The sequence below is a fragment of the Dendrobates tinctorius genome, unplaced genomic scaffold (genome assembly GCF_039654945.1).
Source record: "Dendrobates tinctorius isolate UK_male_01 unplaced genomic scaffold, ASM3965494v1 ptg000060l, whole genome shotgun sequence".
NCBI lineage: Eukaryota > Metazoa > Chordata > Amphibia > Anura > Dendrobatidae > Dendrobates > Dendrobates tinctorius.
This window is the reverse complement of record NW_027361728.1, coordinates 7,094,646-7,119,433: the sequence shown is the minus strand read 5'-3', so window position 1 is coordinate 7,119,433 and position 24,788 is coordinate 7,094,646. Positions and strand designations below refer to the sequence as shown.

Sequence of the window (24,788 nt, the reverse complement as noted above, 5' to 3'; positions counted from 1 at the left end):
TGAAATTGAGTAAAGTCTGATTATTTTGCACCAGACTTAAGGGTACTTCACACATAGCGAGATCGTTAGCGAGATTGCTGAAACGTCACAGGTTTTGTGATGCAACAGCGACCTCGCCAGCGATCTCGCTACATGTGACACACAGCGGCGACTGCCCCCCCGCTGCAATATCGCTGATCGTGCTCGAATGTCCTAGGCCATTTTTTGATTATTGGTTTCCCGCTGGCCAGCATGCTTCACTGTGTTTGACGCCATAACAACAGCGAGCGACCTCGTTGGCGACTCAGAACTCACGTCTATCGAGGTCTGAATCGACAAAATAGCTGCTGTGTGACAAGGTCCCAACGACCGCCGAGGTCATTATATGGATCACTGGATCGTTGCTGTGTCATTGAGTAGATCTGCCTGTTGACAGCTTACTAGCAACCATGTAGCGACGTACTAGCGATCCTTACCAGGTCGCATCGTTGTCGGGATCGCTGGAGCGTCACTATATGTAACGGGACCCTTGGAGTGTAATCTAGATAATTTACATGTACAGGAATTTTTTGTTGGCAGGAAAGGCGCTTTTGCTTAGGAATGGAGCTCTTATCCTCTTATTCATTTTATTCCGCGTATTGTTTAAACAGAATAACGTGTTACTGGGATATATGAGATCTGTCTCCACATGTAATAGTTGCAAAAGAAAAGATGTTCCTGCTTTCAAAATGAAGTCGATTAACTTAAGGCTATGTTCACACGTTGTGTTTTTCCTGTTTTTTTTCTGTAATGCAAATTAAATGCTGCATTTTACAGTACCAGCTAAAATTATGAGATTTCAGAAATCTATTGCGCACATATTGTTTTTTTTTTCCTGATTGAATTGGAAAACTGCTGCAATTTTGAAAACTGCAGCATGTTTATTCTTTCAGTGTTTTTGCAGCATTTTTGTGGCATTTTTTACTGATAGAAAGCAATGAATAAGTGCAAAAATCGCAGGTATCAGGGTTTTTGCGGTTTTGGTGTAGAAAACTCCGGAACAACAAGCACTAAACAGTATCAGCTTGAAAAACGCAGCAAAAACCTGCATTTTTTTCAAGCAGCTTCTTTACTGCCAAGAGAGCAGGATTTGCCTGCAGAAAAAAACACAGCAAAAACACAACATATGTATTAAGGTTAATAAAAATTAAGGATAACAAGGCATAAACTGTGCACAAATAAAGTCATTAACCCCTTAACAACCGCCAATATGCCTTTTAACGGTGGCAGTTAAGGGTACTTATTCCTCAGCGCGTCTGTTTAACGGCGCTGAGAAATAAGGTTATAGCGCACCCCAGTGTCTGAAATTCTCCGGGGTCTCAAATACCGGGGATAGCTGAGACCCCGGAGAACATGATTCAGGTCAGTTTTTACCGACCCCAGTGTTGTGGTCACCGTTTTTCATGGAATAACAGAGACCGCAAAAGAAAAAAAAAAGTCTGATTTCCCATTTAATTTCTCTCTCCTCTGATATGATCTAGCACAACAGAGGAGAGAGGAATGGGGGTTCCCAGTCCCCCCTGGTACCTCCGGTGTCCCTGGACCCTCCTGCATCCACTGATCCTGTCCCCCGGCTGTCGGCTGTTGGCAGTCTTCTTCTGGGAAGAAAATTCCGTCCGGTACCTCGTAACAATAGGAGATTTCTCTTATTGGTTAATTTTGATCTCTGTGATAGACCCTATCATAGTTATAAAAATAAAAAAATAGTAAATCAAACCACTCTTTATTTCCCCCTTAGGTAAAAATAATAAAATAAAAAAATTAGTTTTTTTTTCCTTTTTTCTATTAGGGTTAGGGCTAGGGTTAGGATTATGGTTTGGGTTATAGCTAGGGTTAGGGTAGGGGATAGGGTTAGAGTTATGGTTAGGTTATTATAACTAGGGTTAGGGATGGGCTAGGGCTAAGGTTGGGGTTAGAGCTAGAGTTAGGGTTGGGCTAGGGTTGGGGCTAGGGCTGGGGTTACGGTTGCATTGGGGTTGGGTTTGTATTGGGGTTAGGGTAGTATTGGGGTTAGGCTTGAGGTGTTGGGGTTATGGTTGTGATTAGGGTTGTGGTTAGGGTTTTGGTTAGGGCTGTGTTAGGGTTGGAGTTAGAATTAGGGTGTTTCCATTGTTTAGGTACATCAGGGGGTCTCCAAACGTGACTTGGCACCTGCCATTTATTCCAGCCAATTTTGCATTCAAAAAGTCAAACGGTGCACCTTCCCTTCTGAGCCCTGCCATGCACCCAAACAGTGGCTTTCCCCCACATACAGGGTATCGGTGTACTCAGGAGAAATTGCTCAACAAATTTTGTAGTCCATTTTCTCCTGATACCCTTGTGAAAATAAAAAAGTTTGGTTCCAAAATAATTTTTTTGTGAAAAAAGTAAAATGTTAATCTTTTCCTTCCATATTGCGTTAGCTCTCGTGAAGCAACTGAAAGGTTAAAAAACTTCTTGAATGTGGTTTTGCACTCCTTGAGGGGTGCAGATTTTAGAATGGTGTCACTTTTTGGAATTTTATGTTATATTGACACCCCAAACTCACTTCAAATGTGAGGTGGTCCCTAAAAAAATGGTTTTGTAACTTTTGTTGGAAAACTGAGAAATCGCTGGTCAACTTTTAAACCTTATAACGTCCTAACAAAAAAAAAATTATGTTTCCAAAATTGTGCTGATGTAAAGTAGACTTGTGGGGAATGTTATTAAATAACTGTTTTGTGCGATATGACTTTCTGATTTAAGGGCACAAAAATTGAAAGTTGGAAAATTGCAAAATGTTCAAAATTTTTACCAAATTTCAGTTTTTTTCATAAACACAAGTCATATCGAAGAAATTTTACTACTAACATGATGTTCAATATGTCACGAAAAAGCAGACTCAGAAACAGTGGGATGCATTGAAGCGTTCAAGAGCTGTAACCTCATATATTGACAGTGATCAGAATTGTAAAAATTGGCTTGGTCATGAAGTACCAAATTGGCTCTGTCACTTTAAAATTCTTTAAAACACTTTATGTTTCAATGCCTCGAGATACTAGTTTGTTGTGAGTTAAGGGCATTTTCCACTTTTATGTATTTTTTATACCATAATTGCATTACAGAATAAAAAATGAGCCTTACTTATCCTCTGCTGTTCTAGTGCTGCCTCTTTACTGCCACACTGACAAAAAGTGACCGCTTCTGCCATTCACTGGTCTTAATTGTCTTTTTGTAGCATGAAATCTGAGTCAATTGATTGGCTACAGCGGTAACATGCTGAAGACCGAGGGTCACGAGTCTGTAGCTGTCAGCAAAAACCAAGGCAGCGGTGGTGAAGCGGTGCTGGCACTGCAGACATTATGATTCATATTGATATTGTTTACTAGAGAATGCGTGCGGTGTAAAAAATTAAAAAATTAAAAGTGATGAAGCTTTTAAAAGTGATTAAGCTTTATTAATATAAAACCAGAAAATCTCTATGTTATTTCTAACTCAACAATATGATTTAATATTGTATCCTGAAGTGTATGATTTAGATATTATTTTGTTCTAAAGGTACAATTTATGCAGTGGAAGTAATGATGGTAATTACATTTTTCTTCAGATATACAAGATGTAGAATCTCAGGATTTGGTCCCTGGAGATGTCATAGTTTTAACAGGAAGGAAATTCTATTTGCCCTGTGACTCCATATTAATTACAGGAAGCTGCGTTGTTAATGAAGGAATGCTAACAGGTAAAAATGTCTGCATGGTCAGATGCCTTCTTGTTTGCTGTATACTGTACATATAAAACAAAGTACAATGGAAGTGAAAATCAAAGCACAAACTTATGTCTCAGCCCTAGCATTAACTATACTACATGTTATGTATCAGGCATCAGTTAGTAACAAGCACAAACTCTCCAGCAATGAGTTGCTGTTGAGTTTGGAGATAGAGATGAGCAGATACATTTCGAATTGAATCCTACTCAAATTTTACAAAAATTTGCAATTGCCAAAATGCAATCTTTTGTGATTTTCTTAAACGCAGCTTCAGTAAATTGAACTGTAAAGACCATTTCTAAACCATTAGAGGGTATAACAATATAAAAATATCCTTTTACTCAGCTCTCTGGTATTTCCATGTCACCAGTCTGGTTCCTGTCATATCTTTACATCATCTATGTTTGCGCTGATATCCCTGTGCATCTTATACTGGGCAGCGACTTCTAGCTTTGATCAGGGCCCTGGAGAGTTCTATGCAAAAGGTCACTCTGTCATGAGCATGCATGCGCAGAACCTTCCTGGACCCTATGAAAGCTAAAAGTGCCAGTTCAGTGTGAGAGATACTGGAATTTCTGCATGAGCAGAGATGATATGAAGATGAGGAGAGGATCAGATCGGTGATGCTGAGGAGACAGAGGGCTGGAAAGGTGAGTGTTGAAGTGAGTGCAAGTGATCATCCGCATAATGTAGAGCATAATTCAGAACATAATAAAGGACATTAAATTCCTGAAGTATAACTTCTCAATGCAAGTCAATGGGGAAGCAAAGTCAGCAGGGAGTGGAAGACAGTAAATACACCTACAGTGCCCTTTTCAATGCCCAAAACATCAATTCTTATAACTGAAGCTTGTCAACCTTGATTTACTTCCTAATAATAGTTACTCATTGAAAACTGGGGGTTATTTGGCTAAAGTTGTGGTGGGTTGGGCTGGCTCCAGGTTTTCATGTGCCCTGGGCCAAAGAGTGTCAGTGTGCCCCTTTAACACATACCGCAACTCATGATGCTCCGATACGCCACAGAAATATAGATATAGTACAATGACACATACTTCACTGCTTACATGACATGAGTGATCTATTTTAAATTGTTCAATAGCTCAAAAACAGGACAGTATATTACTCCATACAGTGTTATGGCCACCACATTGTGCGCCATACAAAATAATGAGCCCCATATACTTCTCCATACCAAATAATTAGTCACATATAATGTTCCATACAGTATCTGAAGAGCTCCACATAATGCTCCATATATAATGGGCCCCATTTGTAATGCTCCAGTGTATAATGTGCCCCTTAGATGCTGCTCCAGTGTCTGATCTGCCCCATTTGCAATGCTCCAGTACATGATGGGCCTCATGGATGATGCTCCAGTGTATCATGGGCCCTAATAATGCTCCATATATAATGGGCCCCATTGGTAATGCTCCAGTGTATAATGGGCCCCTTAGATGCTGCTCCAGTGTCTGATCTGCCCCATTTACAATGCTCCAGTACATTATGGGCCTCATGGATGATGCTCCAGTGTATCATGGGCTCTAATAATGCTCCATATATAATGGGCCCCATTTGTAATGCTCCAGTGTATAATGGGCCCCTTAGATGCTGCTCCAGTGTCTGATCTGCCCCATTTACATTGCTCCAGTACATGATGGGCCTCATGGATGATGCTCCAGTGTATGATGGGCTCCAATAATGCTCCATATATAATGGGCCCCATTTGTAATGCTCCAGTGTATAATGGGCCCCTTAGATGCTGCCCCAGTGTCTGATCTGCCCCATTTACAATGCTCCAGTACATGATGGGTCTCATGGATGATGCTCCAGTGTATCATGGGCCCTAATAATGCTCCATATATAATGGGCCCCATTTGTAATGCTCCAGTGTATAATGGGCCCCTTTGATGCTGCTCCAGTGTCTGAACTGCCCCATTTACATTGCTCCAAACGGTAGGGCATCATCTCTAATGAGATTAGTTTGGCAATGTAGGCGTTCAAACACAGTGTACGCGGTTCAGAGGATGAGTACTTTCTTGTCCTACTCAGAGTGTCTGGTAGGGTGAGCTGGACTGGAAAGCTGCATATGGGGGAAGTAGCGGTGGACCGGATGGAGTGAGAGGGGGTTGGTGATGGTATTGTTGGTGATGGCCTAGATTCAGTGTTGTGGTGCAAAACCATTGTGATTCCCTGAGTGCTTTGGCCTTGCAACGACACCTCCACATTTAGTGCTGATGGTGTGCTTAATAGTGGCGGTGGTCTTACAGTGTGGGTAGCGATGGAGCGTTGTTGGCTACCTTCAGTCGGAGCAGGTGCACATGTGCTACCTGAGGTTTTGTAGTACGCTTGCAAGTGCATGTTAATTAAATATCTAAGCATGCAACTGGTATTCAAATTTCTGAGTTGTTTACCTCGGCTAAAGGTCCTTCCGCACTTCTTACAGGTAACCTTTGCCTCATCAGTAGGATTTTGGACAAAGAAGTGCCACACTGCTCTCTTCCTACTATGGTAAACATTTTCTGGCCTTGCACACTGTGCTAAGTTAACCGTCTGGCCAAGCTGTCCTGCAACTTTTTAGTTTTTGTTCCACGTTTTAGGACAGCTACGGGCCTGCTAGATAACCACTACTGCGATGTCAATACCTGCTGTGGATCCTTCTCCTTATCTGAACTATTGCCAGTGCAACCCTCCTCCCCCAATGGATGCTAATCCGGGTCCAGAACTGGGTCATACATCACCTCCTCTTCAAAGTCATCTGCACCTTCTCTTTACCTTCCTTTGTGTCACAGTGCAAGGTGGTATAGTTTGCGGGAAGGGGCACCTGGATTTCATCAGGGTCAGATTCTGGCTCAATAGATTGCGAGGGCAATGTAGTGCTGTGGGTCAATGTACCAGCCGAATCATCTAGCAGTGGCTGTGCATCAGTGCACTCCATGTAAGATTCATCTTGGACTGGGGAATTCAGGATTTGACTGGATAACCCAGGCATGGTATGTGAAAAGAGCTCCATAGAGTAAACTGAAGTGTGGGCTGCCGCATCCTTAACTTTTGGTGGTGGTGAAGTACACAAGGAAAGGTGTTTTTCCTGACTAGAACCCTGCACTGACGACTCCGTGCTTGCAGGTTTCGAACGTTCAGAAGAGGAGGCATTAGAGCTGGTGGCTGTTTTGGCAATGTACGCCAAAACCATTTCCTGATGCTCCGTCTTTAAAAGTGGTTTTCCTACTCCAAGAAAAGGCAACCTTACAGGCCTTCTTGGGCCAGATGATGACACAGGCTCAACACCTCCTACCTTAGCTGCTATTGTGCTTTTGCCAGAACCAGCCGATGCACCACAACCATCAGTACCAGCTGCACCCCCCTGCCCACGTCCACGGCCTCTTCCATCATACTTCTTCATGTTTGGGAAAATGTACCAAAAATACCAGCAGAGAGATGGTACTGTATGAGGAGCGTCCAGCTGTGTAAGGTGTATTAAACAAATTAAATCAACATATATATTATGTTAGTCACAGACGCTCTCACAGTATGCATTGGACCATGTTCCAACAAGCAGATATACGGAACTGTATCAGAAGTGTACAGCTGTATACAATTTTTGTGCAACTAACAATCTCCGTATATGTATTTACGGAGTGTCACACACACACACGCTGACTAGGTATAAAAGTGACTGTAATGCGAACGGCAGATATACAATACTGTTGGAGAATCGGACAACTCTATACGATGTGTGTAAGGAAAATTGTCAAGCTCCGTGTATTTGTATACGGACTGACACACGCTGTCTCTGTCTAGTTTTGACCGTAATCAAACTGCCGATATACGAAACTGTTTGAAAAACGGACACGACTCTAAGGTGTAGATCTGGAAAAACGGAAAAACTCCTCGGCTTTTTTTTTCCAAAGTGACACACAGGTAGCTTCTATTTGTCAGTGCTAGAAGGCGGTACACGGTAGTGCGTGAGGAGCGTACACCGCTGTACGGTGTGTGTTTATGTAAAATTGTCAAGCTCTGTGTATTTGTATACGAACTGACACACGCTGTCTCTGTCTAGTTTTGAATGTAATCAAACAGCAGATATACGAAACTGTTTGAAAAACAGACACAACTCTAAGGTGTAGGTCTGGAAAAATGGACAAACTCCTCTGCTTTTTCTTCCAGAATCACACCCAGATAGCTTCTATTTGTCCGTGATACCAACCGGTACACGGTAGTGTGTGAGGAGCGTACACCGGTAGACGGTGTGTGACAAAATGATCGCTCAGTAACTCACCAGGACAAAATAATAAAATTTGTAGTGCTTTGAAAAAAGCAGTTTGAACAGCAGTGTGCACACAGCAGTATAGCTAGCAAGTAGCCTTAAAAGGCAGCCTAATCACCACCAGCGCTGCTGCACACAACAAAAATCCTCCCCTTTCACTGCACACTAACTGTACAGTGAAAAACGCTATAAGCAGAAGCAGTTTTTTTTTTCTTCTTCCCTGCCTAATGCTCTCCCTGTTCAGAATCAGCAGCAGCACCTCTCCCTATTGTAAGATCGGCTGAAGTAAGATGGCGGTCGGCGTTCACAGCCTTTTATACCCACTGTGACGCCACACAAAGCCAGCCAATCACTTTAATGCCCTCTAAGATGGTGCTGGCCGCTGCGCATGTCATCGCGTTGCCCACAGTGTGCGTCCTCCATCATTGGGCGAGAAAAGGCGCTGAAAGCATAATTTGAAACGCGATTTTGACGCGCTGATCGGCGACCTCATGGCTGACTTCACGCTAGGGTCGGATTTCGATCGGCGATTTGTGAATCTGACCAACCTGTTTCACTCAACTCTAGTGATGAGTGTATGGAGGTCTGTTCTATTATCTAAACTGTGGTGAAGAGTTTGTTTCAATGTAATAATTAAATAACTGGCAAAATACATGTATGTCCTTCAATGTGGAAGTGAGGGTGTTCCTAAATTCTGTAATAAATCCCTTCATGACCTTGGTTGTCCCTGACTTTGATTTGGGCTTCGACGCTGGTCCCACATCTTTTACCACACTTGATGGCTAATCTATTGACGTTGGGTGACTCCACCTGCGGCTGTTAAGCAGTTAAATCTCACTGTCAATCACTGACAGAGAGATATAACATTAGTCAGCCGGAAGCGCATCACAAATCTTGCCATGACAGCCAAGGGTCTACTGAAGACCCCCGTGCCTGTCATTGTGAATCGCCAGTGAATGCTGGCTCATGGCTGGCATTCATAGGAGGTCATAAATTTTGCTACGCATAACAGGGCTGAAGCACTGCTATCTATAGCACAGGCGATCGGACAATTGCAAGAAGGGTTTGCATTGGCATTCAGCTCTGCTCTGGTCTACACTACACAGTAGTTGCTGGCAGAAAATTATCAAATGAGAGTAAGGCTGGTTTCACATTTGCGTTTTTTAGCGCTGGAAAAAAACGCACACCTGCGCATGCGTTTTTTCCCCTATATTTAACATGGGTGCGCATACCTGCGCACTGGTCAGCGCATGTATGCGATTTTCATGCGCTGCGTTTTTTTGGGGTGTGCGTTAGGATTTTCCAGACGCAGCATGTTGCATTTTTTGGCCCTGCAAAAAAGCGCATGCGCACATATGCGCACGTTTTGCGCTAAAAATGGCCATTATAGCCTATGGATGCGCATATGTGCGCACTGGCATGCTCATGTATGCGTTTTTTTGCATATGCGTTTTTTTTTTTAAACCATGGAATTTAGGGGTTTGGGTTAGAGTTAGGGTTAGTTAAGGGGGTTTAGGGTTAGGGTTATGGTCAGGGTCAGGGTTAGGGTTGGGGTTTGGGTCATGGTTAGGGTTAAGTATGGTTTTGTTAAGGATTAGGGTCATGGTTAGGGTCAGGATTAGGGTTAAGTATGGTTTTGTTAAGGGTTAGGGTCAGGGTTAGGGTTAGGGTTAGGGTCAGGGTTAGGGTTAGGGTTAGGGTTAGGGTCAGGGTTAGGGTCAGGATTAGGGTTAAGTATGGTTTTGTTAAGGATTAGGGTCAGGGTTAGGGTCAGGATTAGGGTTAAGTATGGTTTTGTTAAGGGTTAGGGTCAGGGTTAGGGTTAGGGTTAGGGTTAGGGTCAGGGTTAGGGTTAGGGTTAGGGTTAGGGTCAGGGTTAGGGTTAGGGTCAGGGTTAGGGTTAAGTATGGTTTTGTTAAGGATTAGGGTCAGGGTTAGGGTCAGGATTAGGGTTAAGTATGGTTTTGTTAAGGGTTAGGGTCAGGGTTAGGGTTAGGGTTAGGGTTAGGGTCAGGGTTAGGGTCAGGATTAGGGTTAAGTATGGTTTGGTTAAGGGTTAGGGTCAGGGTTAGGGTTAGGGTTAGGGTTAGGGTCAGGGTTAGGGTTAAGTATGGTTTTGTTAAGGGTTAGGGTCAGGGTTAGGGTTAGGGTTAGGGTCAGGGTTAGGGTTAGGGTTAGGGTTAGGGTCAGGGTTAGGGTTAGGGTTAGGGTTAGTTAGGGTTTAGGGTTTGGGTTAGGGTTAAGTATGATTTGGTTAAGGGTTAGGGTCAGGGTTAGGGTTAGGGTCAGGGTTAGGGTTAGGGTTAGGGTCAGGGTTAGGGTTAGTAAAGTCATGGTTTGGGTAGTGTGAGGGGCCACCTAAAAATGTTGGAAAAAAACGCAAACGCGGTAAAAACGCGCTAAAAACGCATACAAACGCATAAAAACGCTGCGTTTTTTTCATGCATGCTCATAAAAATGCTTGAAAAAAACGCAGCAGTTGTATGCTTATGTATGCGTTTTTTCAATGCGTTTTTTTGCGGGAAAAACGCGCTGCAAAAAAAAGCAAGTGTGAAACTAGCCTAAGGCTGAGCCTTTACATGTCTCACAGGAGGAAGATGGGTCTGACCTACTATGTAGGCACATTCTTTTTGCTTCTGAATGATATCTTCTTCTTATAATTGGTCCACGTCATTGAGGGAAAAAAGTACGGTACATGCTCCCAGAGAAGATTCTATGACAACACCTCCTTAGACTTAGCACAAATTAGAATCTAAATTTTGTAAGCTAATATATCTGCAATGGAGATGAGAAATTAAAAAATAAAAAAGTTTGTTAATTCAGCTCTCCAGCCTTTATTTTTTATGATGTGGTCAGTTTGACATGCTAAAAGTAGTGAAAGGTCCCTTTTTAAAGGTGAAAATGGAGAGGTTATTATCTATAGAGAGGTTATTATTCATAGAAAGGTTTTTAATCTATTGATAGGTTATTATCTATGGAAAGCTCCAAGGATTTACAGAACCAACAACTCTTAAGGCCCCATCTCACATAGCAAGATCGCTAGCGAGATCGCTGAATCATCACCGATTTTGTGACACAACAGCGACCTCGCCAGCGATCTCGTTACGTGTGACACTTAGCAGCGACCAGGCCCCTGCTACAATGTCTCTGATCGTGCTCGAATGTCCTGGGCCATTTTTTGATCGCTGGTGTCCTGCTGGCCAGCGCGCATTGCTGTCTTTGACACCGACGAGCGACCTCGTTAGCGACTCAGAAATCATGGACCCAGGCGGGAGTCGTCAGAATCGCTGCTGTGTGACAAGGTCCCAACGACCGTCGAGGTCGTTATATGGATCGCTGGATCATTGCTGCGTCGTTGGGTAAATCTAACTGTTTGACAGCTTACCAGCGACCATTTAGCGATGCACCAGCGATCCTTACCAGGTTGTATCATTGTCGGGATCGCTGGTGCATCGTTAAGTGTAATGGTACCCTTAGTCACTCCACTTTGTAGAATTAATCTATTGTATTTCAGTTGGATATTTTATGGCAATATGGCAAATATGACAATGTCCAAGATGCTACTTTGTATCTGCACAAGATGTAATATGTTAGTTTACAATGAGTTATTTGTCTTCAGAAAATGTAATTTGTTCCGCCAGCAATATTTGTATGTTTGTATATAATTATTGAGTTGTATTTTAGGGGAAAGTGTTCCTGTGACTAAGACACCATTGCCAAATGTTGACAATTCCGTTCCTTGGAAAACACACAGTGGTGAAGATTACAAGAGACATGTCCTCTTCTGTGGCACAGAGGTCATCCAAACTCAAGCTCCTAATAAAAGTTTGGTGAAAGCTGTCGTATTAAGAACAGGTATAAGAATATAAGTTAACTATTCTATAATAAGGAGGGAACATATGCAAAAAAAAGATAAACTGATCATTTTATTGATGACTGCTAATGTACTTAGAAAAGATTCAATTTTGAATGATAAAATATAATATACTATAAAATAATATAAATACAAAAAGTAATGTAAGCATATAAGCAAACAGAATGTGCAGTATATCATGGTGGACTGACCATTCAATGTTTGGTCATTTGGATAGGTCTTAAAGGGGTTGTTTACTACTCATACATCCCCTTCTCAATCCCTAATTTTCTCCATAGTTGAGTGAAAACACTTATACTCACGTCTGATGCCGTTGACCTGATGTTGTCACTGTCTCTCCGGGAATAACAATGCCACGTGATCCTTGCTGCCAATCTGTGCTGGTTTCCAACATGATGTGTACAGATGTAGTATTTGGTTGTGCTTGAGCTTGTGCTGTCAATCAATGAGCACGTGACGGAGTTAGATGTTTAAAAAGTATAAGTAAATTGGAACCTGCACTGAACTCTTCTGTCATTCAAAGGGGTATATCAAGTACCTTGTTAGCATATATGAATAAAGGAGAATTTGGGGCAAAACAAGCAAATTAAAATGCTAAAGGTTTTAGGACTATAGCCCCTGTTACACATAGTGATATCGCTAGCAATATCGCTGTAACGTCACCGTAACGTCGCTATGTCTGATACTTACCTCCGACCGGCTCCCCCGCTGCTCATCGCTGGTCGCGCGAGAAGGTCCTGGATCATTTCTTGTCGGGCACTTCCTGCTGTGCTTCCTGTGGTGCCGACGAGCGACGCGTGGACGCGGGCGGGAGGACATCAGGATCGCCGCATCTGACAGGTAAGTAGTGACCCCCGACCCCTGCGATGTCGTTGGTGAGATCTGCCTGTGTGGCAGCTCACTAGCAACCACTTAGCGATGCACCAGCAATCCATATAATTGTCGGGATCGCTGGTGCATCGCTAAGTGTAACGGTACCCTATGCTGTCTAAAATGTGCTGTGTTTTTATGCTGACAGATTCCCTTTAAAGGGAACCTGTCACATCGGATAACATTATTAACCTGCAGATATAGGGTTAGTTTGCAAGTTGATAATGTTAGGAGGTTACTCAATCAACTAAATAGCAAAGCCGCTAAAGAAGACTCAAGGTCTCCAAAAATTCATTTTTAAACAGCAGAAAAGAAGGCAGCAACACTTACCTGCCCAGGTGTAAGAACAAATGCACTACAGGGTGCAGCGAGCCCATAAAGCAAGATGTTAGCAACACAGGTGCAAAATACCAGATTAACAGCCACTCTCCACCTACCCATTTCTGGAGGGGGTGACTGCCCAGTATAAAATTGCACAATAAAGGCTTGCATAGGGCGCTGTTCACACAAGGGAACTACACAGAGTCTGGATCACAGCCTATTATTACGGCCCTACTATTCGACTAGGCGGGTTGGCGAGCACACCCTCAATGCATCCCAGTGTGAACACCCCTCATACGAGACCAAACGTTTTTGGGCTCGGCTGCACCCTGAAAATTATATAGTGCAAAAAGTACACAATTAGTGAGGTATTAGCTGATATTTAGGCCAAAATACTTGAGCCTGTAAACTGCGCCAAAGTTACTCACACTTACGGGTCCCTACACTAAACTAAATAGCAAAGCCACTAAAGAAGACTCAAGGTCTCCAAAAATTCATTTTTGAACAGCAGAAAAGAAGGCAGCAACACTTACCTGCCCAGGTCTAAGAACAAATGCACTGTAGGGTGCAGTGAGCCCATAAAGCAAGATGTTAGCAACACAGGTGCAAAATACCAGATTAACAGCCACTCTCCACCTACCCATTCCTGCTGTTTAAAAATGAATTTTTAGTCATGGCACCTTTGCGGGCCATGACTATGGCCCTGGCTGTCACTCAAATAGGCTACCATTTTTCTTGGCAGCTCATGTTCATGTGCTGTCGAGAATGATGATCTTTTTGTGTAAACCAATGAATGAATGATGATCAGTTTTCACATCCAGAGCATGATTGGCAGCCTGTTTAAACTGCATGATCATTGTAAACAAGCAGTCCTTAGTCCTGGTCAATCACAATAATTGTGCAATGTAATTGGATGATTTTCAAAATTGGTAAATTTTCAGTTTTGAAGCTTTCACTTTTTATTTCTGTTCTTCCATGACTTTTTATTTCTCCATTGATATAGTGGTATGAGTGCTTGGTTTTTGCAGGATGAGTTCTAGTTTTGAATGATTCCTTTCACTTTACCATGTAATGAAAAATGGGAAAAAAATAGTGGTGAAAAGAACACAATTTCCCCATTTTTTTTTTTATTTTATATTTATGCATTCATTATTTGGTAAAATTGGTCTGGTAGTGCTGGGATAGAAGACAGTTATTCTTGCTTTTTTGCTTTTTTTGAAGTGTTTAAAAAAAGGTGAAAATAATTTTGCATCTTGATAGATTGTAATGTTAAGGATGTGGTGATAGAAAACATGCTATTTTTGTTTTTCTTTTAAACTTGTTTGTATTTTTTTATTTTATCTGTGTCTTTAAACACATTTTTTATGTTTACTAGCATTATTTAGTTTTTTTACGGCACTTGAACTAGAATATCACAATATTGGAGTTTAGTATGAAAATGACCAGGATGGCATTTACAGAGGCCTTCAGCAGCACCCTGACTGCCAAGGCAACCTATTGGTTTCTGGCAATTATGTCATGGCAGGCTGATCGGAACCAGTGCAGGTATAAACCAGTGATTGCATTAGTTAAATGCTGCTGTCAAAGATTGTCAGTGGCATTTAAATTGTTAAACATCCCCAGGTAGCACAAACTCCGGCTGTTATAGGCAGATGCCTCTAAATATAATCCAGTGAGCATTTGTCTGGTAAGGTGCAGGCTCAATTCTTGAGCCTCTCAATATAACCAATGCAACCACATGCCATAAATTTATGTTATATGGTAATCATTGGGTTATGGCTTAAGAAAACTATTGTTTAAGTAGACTTGTCAAAGACTTATTAAACAAGCAGCAACAAATTGTATTATAGGTACCAAGTTGTATGAGGATTTATTTTTAAACTCTTCTCTATTTTTAGTTAACATTCTTTTTATATTTTTAGGATTCAATACAGCAAAAGGTGATCTTGTCAGGTCTATCCTCTACCCCAAACCAGTAAATTTTAAACTTCACAGAGATGCAGTCAGATTTTTACTGGGACTTGTGGCAGTTACAGTGATTGGAGTGATTTACACACCTATTGTCTATACAAAAAATGGAGTAAGTTGTTTTTCAGTTTTGTGATAATAATTTGTTCTAGCACAGTGTTTCTCAACTCCAGTCCTCAAGACCCACCAACAGGTCATGTTTTCAGGATATCCTTAGTATTGCACAGGTGATGGAATTAATGCTTGAGCAGGTGATGAAATTATCACCTGTGCAATACTAAGGAAATCCTGAAAACATGACATGTTGGTGGGTCTTGAGGACTGGAGTTGAGAAACACTGTTCCAGCACGTAATAACTAAAAAAATTTTCAGACTAAAATAGGTATTCTTAAAGCATTATGTGCAAAGTAGAAGAAAAAAGTTCAGCTCACCCTTTATATGCCAAAATAGCTTCGCAGCACGGACCACGTTTCTGTCAAACAATGGATATATACAGTAGCTCTTGGAAAAGGAAGGTCCAGCTTGAGAAGGTAAAATTCAAAGCTTTTATTAAATTTCCATAAAACATAATAACATAAAAAAGCTGAAGACAAAATCTAACCGGTGAGACCGGAGGGAAGGTTGCAATATGGAGACTAGATGCGTTTTGAACAACAGGTGTTCTTAGACTCAGAGTCTAAGAACACCTGTTGTTCCAAAGACTTCCAATCTCCTCATTGCAACCTTGCCTCCGGTCTCACCGGTCGGGTTTTGTCTTCAGCTTTTTTATGTTTTATGGAAATTTAATAAAAGCTTTGAATTTTACCTTCCCGAGCTTGACCTTCCTTTTCCAAGAGCTATTCTTAAAACACTACTACATGTGCATTCTCAAAAGAACCTTCCATAAAATTAAAGAGGACATTTCACTAAATTGTTCATGTTGAACTGGGAACACAGTGTAGTAGTGGCTGCAGAATGGAATAAAATATTTTATTTTTTCATGTCTCTGTATGATGAATTGCTGACCAATCATAAGCAGTGTATAAGATATATGACAGACAGCCCTGATCTCCTGGTCTAACCTCCTGCATTAGTCAGTGTGGGGGAAGGGTAGTGCAGCTGAGATTATCTGGGTCATGTTGCAAACAGTTACAGACCAGGAGATTAAAGCTATCTGTCAGAGATGAAAAAATAAAATATTTTATTCCATTAGATTTAGAGATGTTTGACGAACATTTCATACACTTAAAATTGTCTCTAAGTTCTGGTTTTAAATGTTGCAAAATGAACAGTTCCCTATCATCAGTAGCTTTCAGAGCATGTCTCATAATCACAGATCTCACTGAGCTATGTGCTTGTTCAAATGCTCTGTTATTTCTATATCAAATATGATGATAACATTATGGACCCATAGAAAGCCACTGATGGCTGAACAGCAGAATTTGTGCTGAGCTTAATTCTTTGGGCACAGACACACGCCATATAACTCATGCGAGGATAGCATCGCAATCTTCATACTGGCTGCCTGCTCTCCTGTCATGCTCACATTGGGAGAGGTGCTGGGCCAGTCTGTGCACTTTGATGCGATCATGGCATGAGTTTTACTGTTGTCTGTCTGTGCCTTTATATTAATACTCCAGCTAAGTTACTCACCAGAACTGTCACTCAAGAAGGAGTGCCTGCCCTGTTAGAATCTAGGAAGTGAAAAAAACTGGAAAGTGGTCTACTGTTCAAGAGACAACTTGAGAATGCTCCTTTCAGCAGAAACTCCATCTGAAAAAAGAATTTCCCAATTTAGCTATCCAACAGTAAAATATTGGCTTGTGACCAGACATATGGAGTTTACACTATTTTTACTTACATTCATGGCGCATTTTTCGAGATCCTCTGTAGCTCCCTACTTGGCTGTAGATGAAGACGTTTGTACATAACATAACAAAAGAAATGTCATTGTTGTCAAGACATACTATGGAGTTTACATAGAATTTTTTCTTAATATCGATTCTGACATTAGTAACATCATAATTTTCTATATTAACTACCAGTATTGTTGTGATACATGGTAGGGCTATGATAAATAGTATATTATCATCCATCAGTGTTTTTAAGCTGTAAAGCCTTATACACTTATGTGAATTATGATGTAAGTATAAGATATTTTATTTAATATTTTAATAAATTCAGTCTCATGTTTATGATTTATTTAGGCTTCTGCGTCAGACACTGTCCTCTGGTCATTCCTTATCATTACTGTCAGCATTCCCGCAGCTCTGCCAGCAGCTGTCCAAGTCTGTATACTGTATTCCCAAACTAGGCTTCAGAGGAATGGCATATTTTGTCTCAGTGCACAGAGGATTAATATGTGTGGACAACTAAATATTATTTGTTTTGATAAGGTAAATTATCATTATTTGTTTTGTTGTCTAATTATTTTATGATCAAAAATATAATGGCCCTTATTCATCAATGCTTTTATGCCAGAACCCTAGCATAAAAAACTTTGAAAAATCAAAAAATGTTTGCTCAACCCAAGGCTGTTTTAAATTTTTGCAACTTTTTCACACCATTTTGCCTGGCACTGACAATGTGGACAAGGTTGGGGTGACCCCACTTGTCAAATTTATAATGAGTGGCAGCATTCCATATTCCAGAAATACTAGTCCACTCTCCAACTGGAGTAAGATTTGTGGTGAGGCGCACACAGAGGTGCATGCCACATTGCGCCTAGCTTCATTCATTAAGAACCTCTTATGGAATCAGGTGCCTCGCACTCCACCCTTGAGCCCTCATGAAAACTAACGTGAAAAGTTCTTGTCTTGATGATGATTGTGTGCGATAGCTGAATTTCCTGCCTCCATATACTATAAAAATAGCTCAACAGAGATAGCAGTACCAATCATCAATCATTAAGTATATTTAAATATCATTTATTCATTATGATTCCAATGTTTAGGACTGTAAAGTGGACTGATCATCAAATTGAATATAACAGAGAAAGAAGAAAAAGAATGATCATGCAGTCCAAGATGATAAAAAAAATACAAGCAATTTATTATTATTTCATGTAGGAACAGATTTTGGGGGGGAGGAAAGGAAGGTGCGTATGTGCAGTATAGAGTGCAGGATGCACAGTGCAAGCTGTAGGTCAATCAATCAAATTATTACATTTGGCAACCCGCCGTCATTTTGTAATACAAATACTATAGTACAGACCAAATGCCCAAAGTATATATCACAGTGGTACGGTGAACATGAACCGGTAGGGTATACAAATAATGCACTTAGGCATTTGATGTTTAGAGTAGTCCCCAAAGTATAAACATTAGAGTTCTCAGAAGCATACCTGGTAAGGACATCATATGAAAGAGGGTACAGCAGCACTTGCTAGTCATACAAATCAACAATTTTGGTGAGTTTAGCTGATCCTTTTCAGCTATTTAGAGCTTACAGTTCAGACATTCATGATGGACAATAACCATGCTGGTGCAGCCACCTTGAAATTAATGGGCACTAAACAATCATCCAATATTCAAATTCATCTCAGTCATTTTACAAAAGCACAATTTAGTTTCTAAGATAATTATGTCCCCCAAAGTAATTTTTTTTACTGTACTCACCCTTCTCCTTCATATCAGTGTCATAGGTCAGCTTGTCTACATACTAAGATGGAGAGTGACTCTGGAAGTAGGCTACACTGAACATATGTCATAATACCTGACTGGTGAATGCTCACTGCTAAATGCAATAGACCAGCCCTAAAAATCTGACGTCAGTAATGGCATTCTGTTTGAGATTACACTAGGCTTGCTTGAGATTGCAAAAGGAGTATCATCAGAATTACAACCAGTACTGACAGCCAAAAATTAGGTGGAGAATAGTAGCAAAGGTTTAATTTCAATAAATTTTAAAAATGCTAATTTTCATACCAATGAAATGTTTTGAGCTATAGTTTTGATTGCCAACCCGCTTTTTTAAGAACTTTTGCGACTGCCCTATATCAGATGTCCATGAACATTTTTAGAATTCATAATGATATTTTATACAGACAGGCACTTTAACAGAAGATGGAATGGAATTATGGGGTATTGTTCCTTCTGATAACAGAAGGTAAGTTTACACTGCATAATAGTACACAAATTAACAATATAAACACATGGTCAAAATTGTTGGTAACCCTCGTTTAATGACAGAAAAACCCACAATGGTGACAGAAATAACTTGAATCTGACAAAAGAAATAATAAATAAAAAATCTATGAAAATGAACAAATGAAAGTCTGACATTGCTTTTCAACCATGCTTCCACATAATTTTTTTTTAAAAATTAAACACATGAAATAGTCCTGGACAGAAATGATGGCACCCTTAACGTAATATTTTGTTGCACAACCTTTTGAGGCAATCACTGCAATCAAATGATTCCTGTAACTGTCAATGAGACTTCTGCACCTCTCGACAGGTATTTTGGCCCACTCCTCAAAAGCAAACAGCTCCAGTTGTCTTGTGCTTGAAGGTTGCCTTTTCCAGACAGCATGTTTCAGCTCTTTCCAAAGATGCTCAATAGGATTTAGGTCAAGGCTCATAGAAGTCCACTTCAGAATAGTGTAATGTTTTCCTCTTAGCCATTCTTGTGTGTTTTTAGCTGTGTGTTTTGGGTCATTATGCTGTTGCAAGACCCATGACCTGCAACTGAGACCAAGCTTTCTGAGACTGGGCAGCACATTTCTTTCTAGAATCCCTTAATAGTGTTAGGAGTCAGATTTCTGCCTCTCCTTTGCTGAAATCTAGATCCTCACATTCTGCAGTCTCCTGCTCCTCATCTGCTGTAGAGGAGACTGCAGAGGAGATTGCCTTGTGGCAACTCTCTCCAGAGGCTAAGTCCTCTACTACTGCGTCTGAGCACGCTCACGGGACGAACTCCCATTGGAGTTCGGGAGTCAGGCGTTCAGGTCCTGTGTCGGATCCCATTGGCTCCTCTTGGAGACCTGGAGATTTTCGGAAGGTCCCGTTCGCTATAAAAAGCGCGCATGGCTGTTCCGCCATGCGCTAGTATAGCCATACTGCTGCTGTATGTTTGTTGATGGATGCATGGACTGGTGAATGACTCATTGGAAACCCCTACCCTCTGATACTACATTTGTGAAAGTGCCTGAGTTATTGCAAGTATCAGCGCCAGCGCGCTATTGCTCCATTGCCTCAGCAGCCTAGCGTCAGCATTGCGCCTGCTAGTTAGCAGTGTCTTTACAGCGGCTCTGTCTTTGCCGCGCTGCAGTTGCAGCTCTTTGTGCATCCGTGGTTGCGACACTCTACACCCGTTCCTTGTCGGTAGGTCTAGACCAGTGGTCCCCAACCTTTTTTGCACCAGGGACCGGTTTCAAGCAAGACCATTCTTCCATGGCCCGGCAGGGCGGGGATGGAGGTGTGGCAGGGGCGGGGCTTTGGTCATAAGGGGGCGGGGCTATGGACACGGTTGTAGTGTAGCAGTGCATACTTATAATTAAATAACATTTATAATGTGACTCAACTCACCATAGGTTTTGAATAAGTGCTCCATCACCCCCTTCTCCCCATCACTCCCTTCTCCCCATCATTGCCTTCACCCCATCACTCCCTTCTCCCCATCATTGCCTTCACCCCATCACTCCCTTCTCCCCATCATTGCCTTCACCCCATCACTCCCTTCTCCCCATCATTGCCTTCACCCCATCACTGCCATCTCTCCATCATTGCCTTCTCCCCATCACTCCCTTCTCCCCATCATTGCCTTCACCCCATCACTGCTGTCTCCCCATCATTGCCTTCACCCCATCACTCCCCTCTCCCCATCATTGCCTTCACCCCATCACTGCCTTCTCTCCATCACTGCCTTCACCCCATCACTGCTGTCTCCCCATCATTGCCTTCACCCCATCACTCCCCTCTCCCCATCATTGCCTTCACCCCATCACTCCCCTCTCCCCATCATTGCCTTCACCCCATCACTCCCCTCTCCTCATCATTGCCTTCACCCCATCACTGCCTTCTCTCCATCACTGCCTTCACCCCATCACTGCTGTCTCCCCATCATTGCCTTCACCCCATCACTGCTGTCTCCCCATCATTGCCTTCACCCCATCACTCCCCTCTCCCCATCATTGCCTTCACCCCATCACTCCCTTCTCCCCATCATTGCCTTCACCCCATCACTCCCCTCTCCCCATCATTGCCTTCACCCCATCACTCCCCTCTCCCCATCATTGCCTTCACCCCATCACTCCCCTCTCCCCATCATTGCCTTCACCCCATCACTGCTGTCTCTCCATCACTCCCCTCATGGCCTTCTCCTCATGTCCCCATCTCCTCCAGGGCCAGGCTACACAAACACAGACCAACACATACACACACACACACACACACACACACACACACATACATGTACACACACAGACAGACATACATACACACACACATTATACATACACACACACACATACATGTACACACACAGACAGACATACATACACACACCACCTCTCTCCTCTCACCTGTCGCAGCAGCGGCCGCACTCCTCTCTGTGTCAGTCAGAGACAGGAAGCGCGGGCGGCGGGCAGGAAGCTGGACGCAGTGGACGGGTCCTTGCAGCTCCGCTCCTGCTATTCCCTCTTGCAGGCAGCGGAGCTGCTTGGATCGCTCCCTGGCCGCCGCTAAGAACTGCTGCGTGCCGCCCCAGCCCCCGCTACGCCACTGACCGCCCCTGGCTCCCCTTGTGTCCGCGGACCGGCAAGGGCACTGCAGCGGCCCGGTGCTGGGCCGCGGACCGGCGGTTGGGGACCCCTGGTCTAGACGGAGTAAGCGACCAGATACCGTGGGTGCAGCGCTGTAGTTTTGTGTCCTAAACAGACTCAGCGTTTTTGTGTTTTGTTTCCGTGACTCTGTGAGTTCAACAGAGTCTGAGCAGTGCACATTGGGTGCCATTAACCCCTGTGCACATTACCGCCAGATTGCTATGCCGTCACCTAGCAGCAGTTATTACATCTTCTGCACGGTGGACCCCGAGTGGCGAAGGTACTTTACTTATATTTTTATTTAATGCCTTCTGCCACTCCTAACAAATAGTCTTGATATTTCTTTGTACCCTGCACAGATTCTAGACACCCTGTGCCAGATGCAGCAAAGCAGCCCAGAACATAACAGAGCCTCCTCCATGTTTCACAGTAGGGACAGTGTTCTTTTCTTGAAATGCTTCATTTTTCTGTCTGTGAACATAAAGCTGATGTGCTTGTCAAAAAGTTCAATTTTTGTCTCGTCTGTCCATAGGACATTGTCCCAGAATCTTTGTGGCTTATTAACATGAAGTTTGGCAAATTACAGTCTGGCTTTTTTATTTATTTTTTATTTTTTCAACAATGGTGTCCTCCTTGGTTGTCTCCCATGAAATCCACTTTGGCTCATACAACGACAGATGGTGCGATCTGACACTGATGTTCCTTGAGCTTAAAGTTCACCTTTAATCTGTTTAGAGGTTTCTCTGGGCTCCTTTGTTACCATTTGCATTATCCATCTCTATGATTTATCATCAACTTTCCTCCTGCGGCCACATCTAGGGAGGTTGGCTACAGTCCCATGGAGCTTAAATTTCTGAATAATATGTGCAACTGTAGCCACAGGAGCATCAAGCTGCTTGGAGATGGTCCTATAACTTTTACCTTTATCATGTTTGCACATAATTTTCTTTCTATTCTCCTGAGAAAACTCTTTCCTTCACTTCCTCAGGTCCATGTTGAGTGTGATACACACCATGTCACCAAACAGCACAGTGGGTATCTGCAACCCTCTATACAGGCCCACTCACCGGTTCCAAGACTGTAGACACCTGTGATGCTACTTAGTGGACACACCTTGATTTAACATGTCCTTTTTGTCACATTATTTTCAGTGGTACCACCATTTATGTCCAGGCCATTTATTTTTAAAAAATTCTGTGAAAGCATGGTTGAAAAGCAATGTCTGACTTTCATTTGTTCATTTTCATAGATTTTTTATCTATTAGTACTTTTGTCAGATTCAAGTTATTTCTGTGACCATTTTGGGTTTTTTTGTCATTAAACGAGGGGTACCAACAATTTTGATAATGTGTGTAAGTGTTTGAGAATGTGGGAGAAGAAATAAGAAATATGGCAAAATAGAGGAAAAAGTCCTTCTATAGAATTAGTGTATGACAATACACAATCCACAACATTCATTAGTAGAAATATTTTCTCAATACCTACATTAGAGATACATTCTGATTGACCTTGATCAGTTTTGCTCAATTTTCATCGATTAAACACATTAGTACTACATCAGTCCACTCAATATCACTTATTTAGCTATGAGGGTGAATGTCCACTGTCCAGCGCCTAATACTTAACATCATGAGTCCCATTCTCTCATCATCTTTATTTTTCCAACCAGTGAGCTCTGTGATCTGAGCCTAAAAAAACTAATAGAAAGAATATCCTATTAGAACTTGAATCTGGAAAGCTCATAAATCGAAAACAGCAATATTGGGTCAGCACTGGGAAGTATGTGGATCATTAAAATTTCTTTGGAAAAACTGTAGTTGACTAGCCTGGACAAAAAGAAATATTTTTTTCCTGCACTTTGATGTTCAAAAAGCAGAAGTTATTTTAGATGAACAATCACTCATCATTTTTAAGTGATATAATGCAACATTTTACTGTATGTCTAAATTATTTTTATGATAACATTTGAATGGTCTTTTAGCTTCCAAGAAGTTTATTTATTTACACCAGAGAGAAGCTTGCCATGGAGTCCGGTTCTAGTAGGAATGGTCAGTTGTCATTCATTGATTTTCCTGGATGGCAAAATACAGGGAGACCCACTGGACCTGAAAATGTTCGAGGGTACAGGCTGGGTATGTTCTCTATAACAAAAATTCTAAAATTAAGTTACTGAAAATGTTCTTATAGACGCCTCTCTATTACTAACCCATGGGCTTGATGTAACCAGACAATGCAAAAGTGACATCAAACCCAGAAATATTACCCCACTTTCCACCACCACAGGGTAAGTGTGAAGAGCCAGGCAAAGCACCAGAATTGGTGCATCTAATAGATACACCATTTCTGGATGGCTGAGGTCTACTATTTATAGCCTGGGGGGGTCAATATCCATGTCCCCTACCAGCATGAGAATACCAGCCCCCAGCTTTCTGCTTTAGCAAGGCTGGTTGTCAAAAACGGGGGGGACTCCATGCCATTTTTTAGAATTATTTATTTAAATTATTAATTAAAAAAACTGCGTGGTGACCCCTATATTCTTGATAACCAGCCTTGCTAACGCTGACTGCTGAGGGATGCAGCCCACAGCTGTCAGTTTTGCCTGGCTTGTAGTTAAAAATACAGGGGAATACATGCCTTTTTTAATTATAAATTTATTTATAGTACAATTGGCGGCTAATGAATATTCCGATCAGCCACCGCCTGCTCTCACTGTTATTAGCAGCTGCAGGTGTAGGCTTATGGGAGTAATCGTCTCTTCAGCTACCGCCTGCTCTCACTGTTATCACTTGAATCTAACTCTCATCATTCTCCCCTGCTTGCTCTGATCGCCGGCAGAACATGGCAGAATTATAAGAGCCGTCTTCAGCACCCGGTGCCGGGTAAGAGTGCTAACTGTACCGCTACTTCCCTGGTGCCAGTGTGTATAACACTGATGACACACGGATACCATCCGTGTGTCACCAGTGTGCAGGATGTTTTGCTGCTGTTAAAAAATGGACATGTATTT

At 42.1% G+C, this 24,788-nt stretch overlaps 1 protein-coding gene across 1 annotated transcript in view; it reads left to right on the top strand.

The window, feature by feature from the left end:
* Positions 1–24,788, top strand: part of LOC141092483 (probable cation-transporting ATPase 13A4) — a 198,571-nt gene that overhangs the window by 119,850 nt on the left and 53,933 nt on the right. The window contains exons 9-14 of the mRNA XM_073578654.1: positions 3,584–3,715; positions 11,691–11,861; positions 14,994–15,151; positions 17,226–17,414; positions 19,064–19,125; positions 23,763–23,913. Coding sequence (XP_073434755.1) covers positions 3,584–3,715; positions 11,691–11,861; positions 14,994–15,151; positions 17,226–17,414; positions 19,064–19,125; positions 23,763–23,913 — 863 coding nt within the window. The remainder of the gene's footprint in view (positions 1–3,583; positions 3,716–11,690; positions 11,862–14,993; positions 15,152–17,225; positions 17,415–19,063; positions 19,126–23,762; positions 23,914–24,788) is intronic.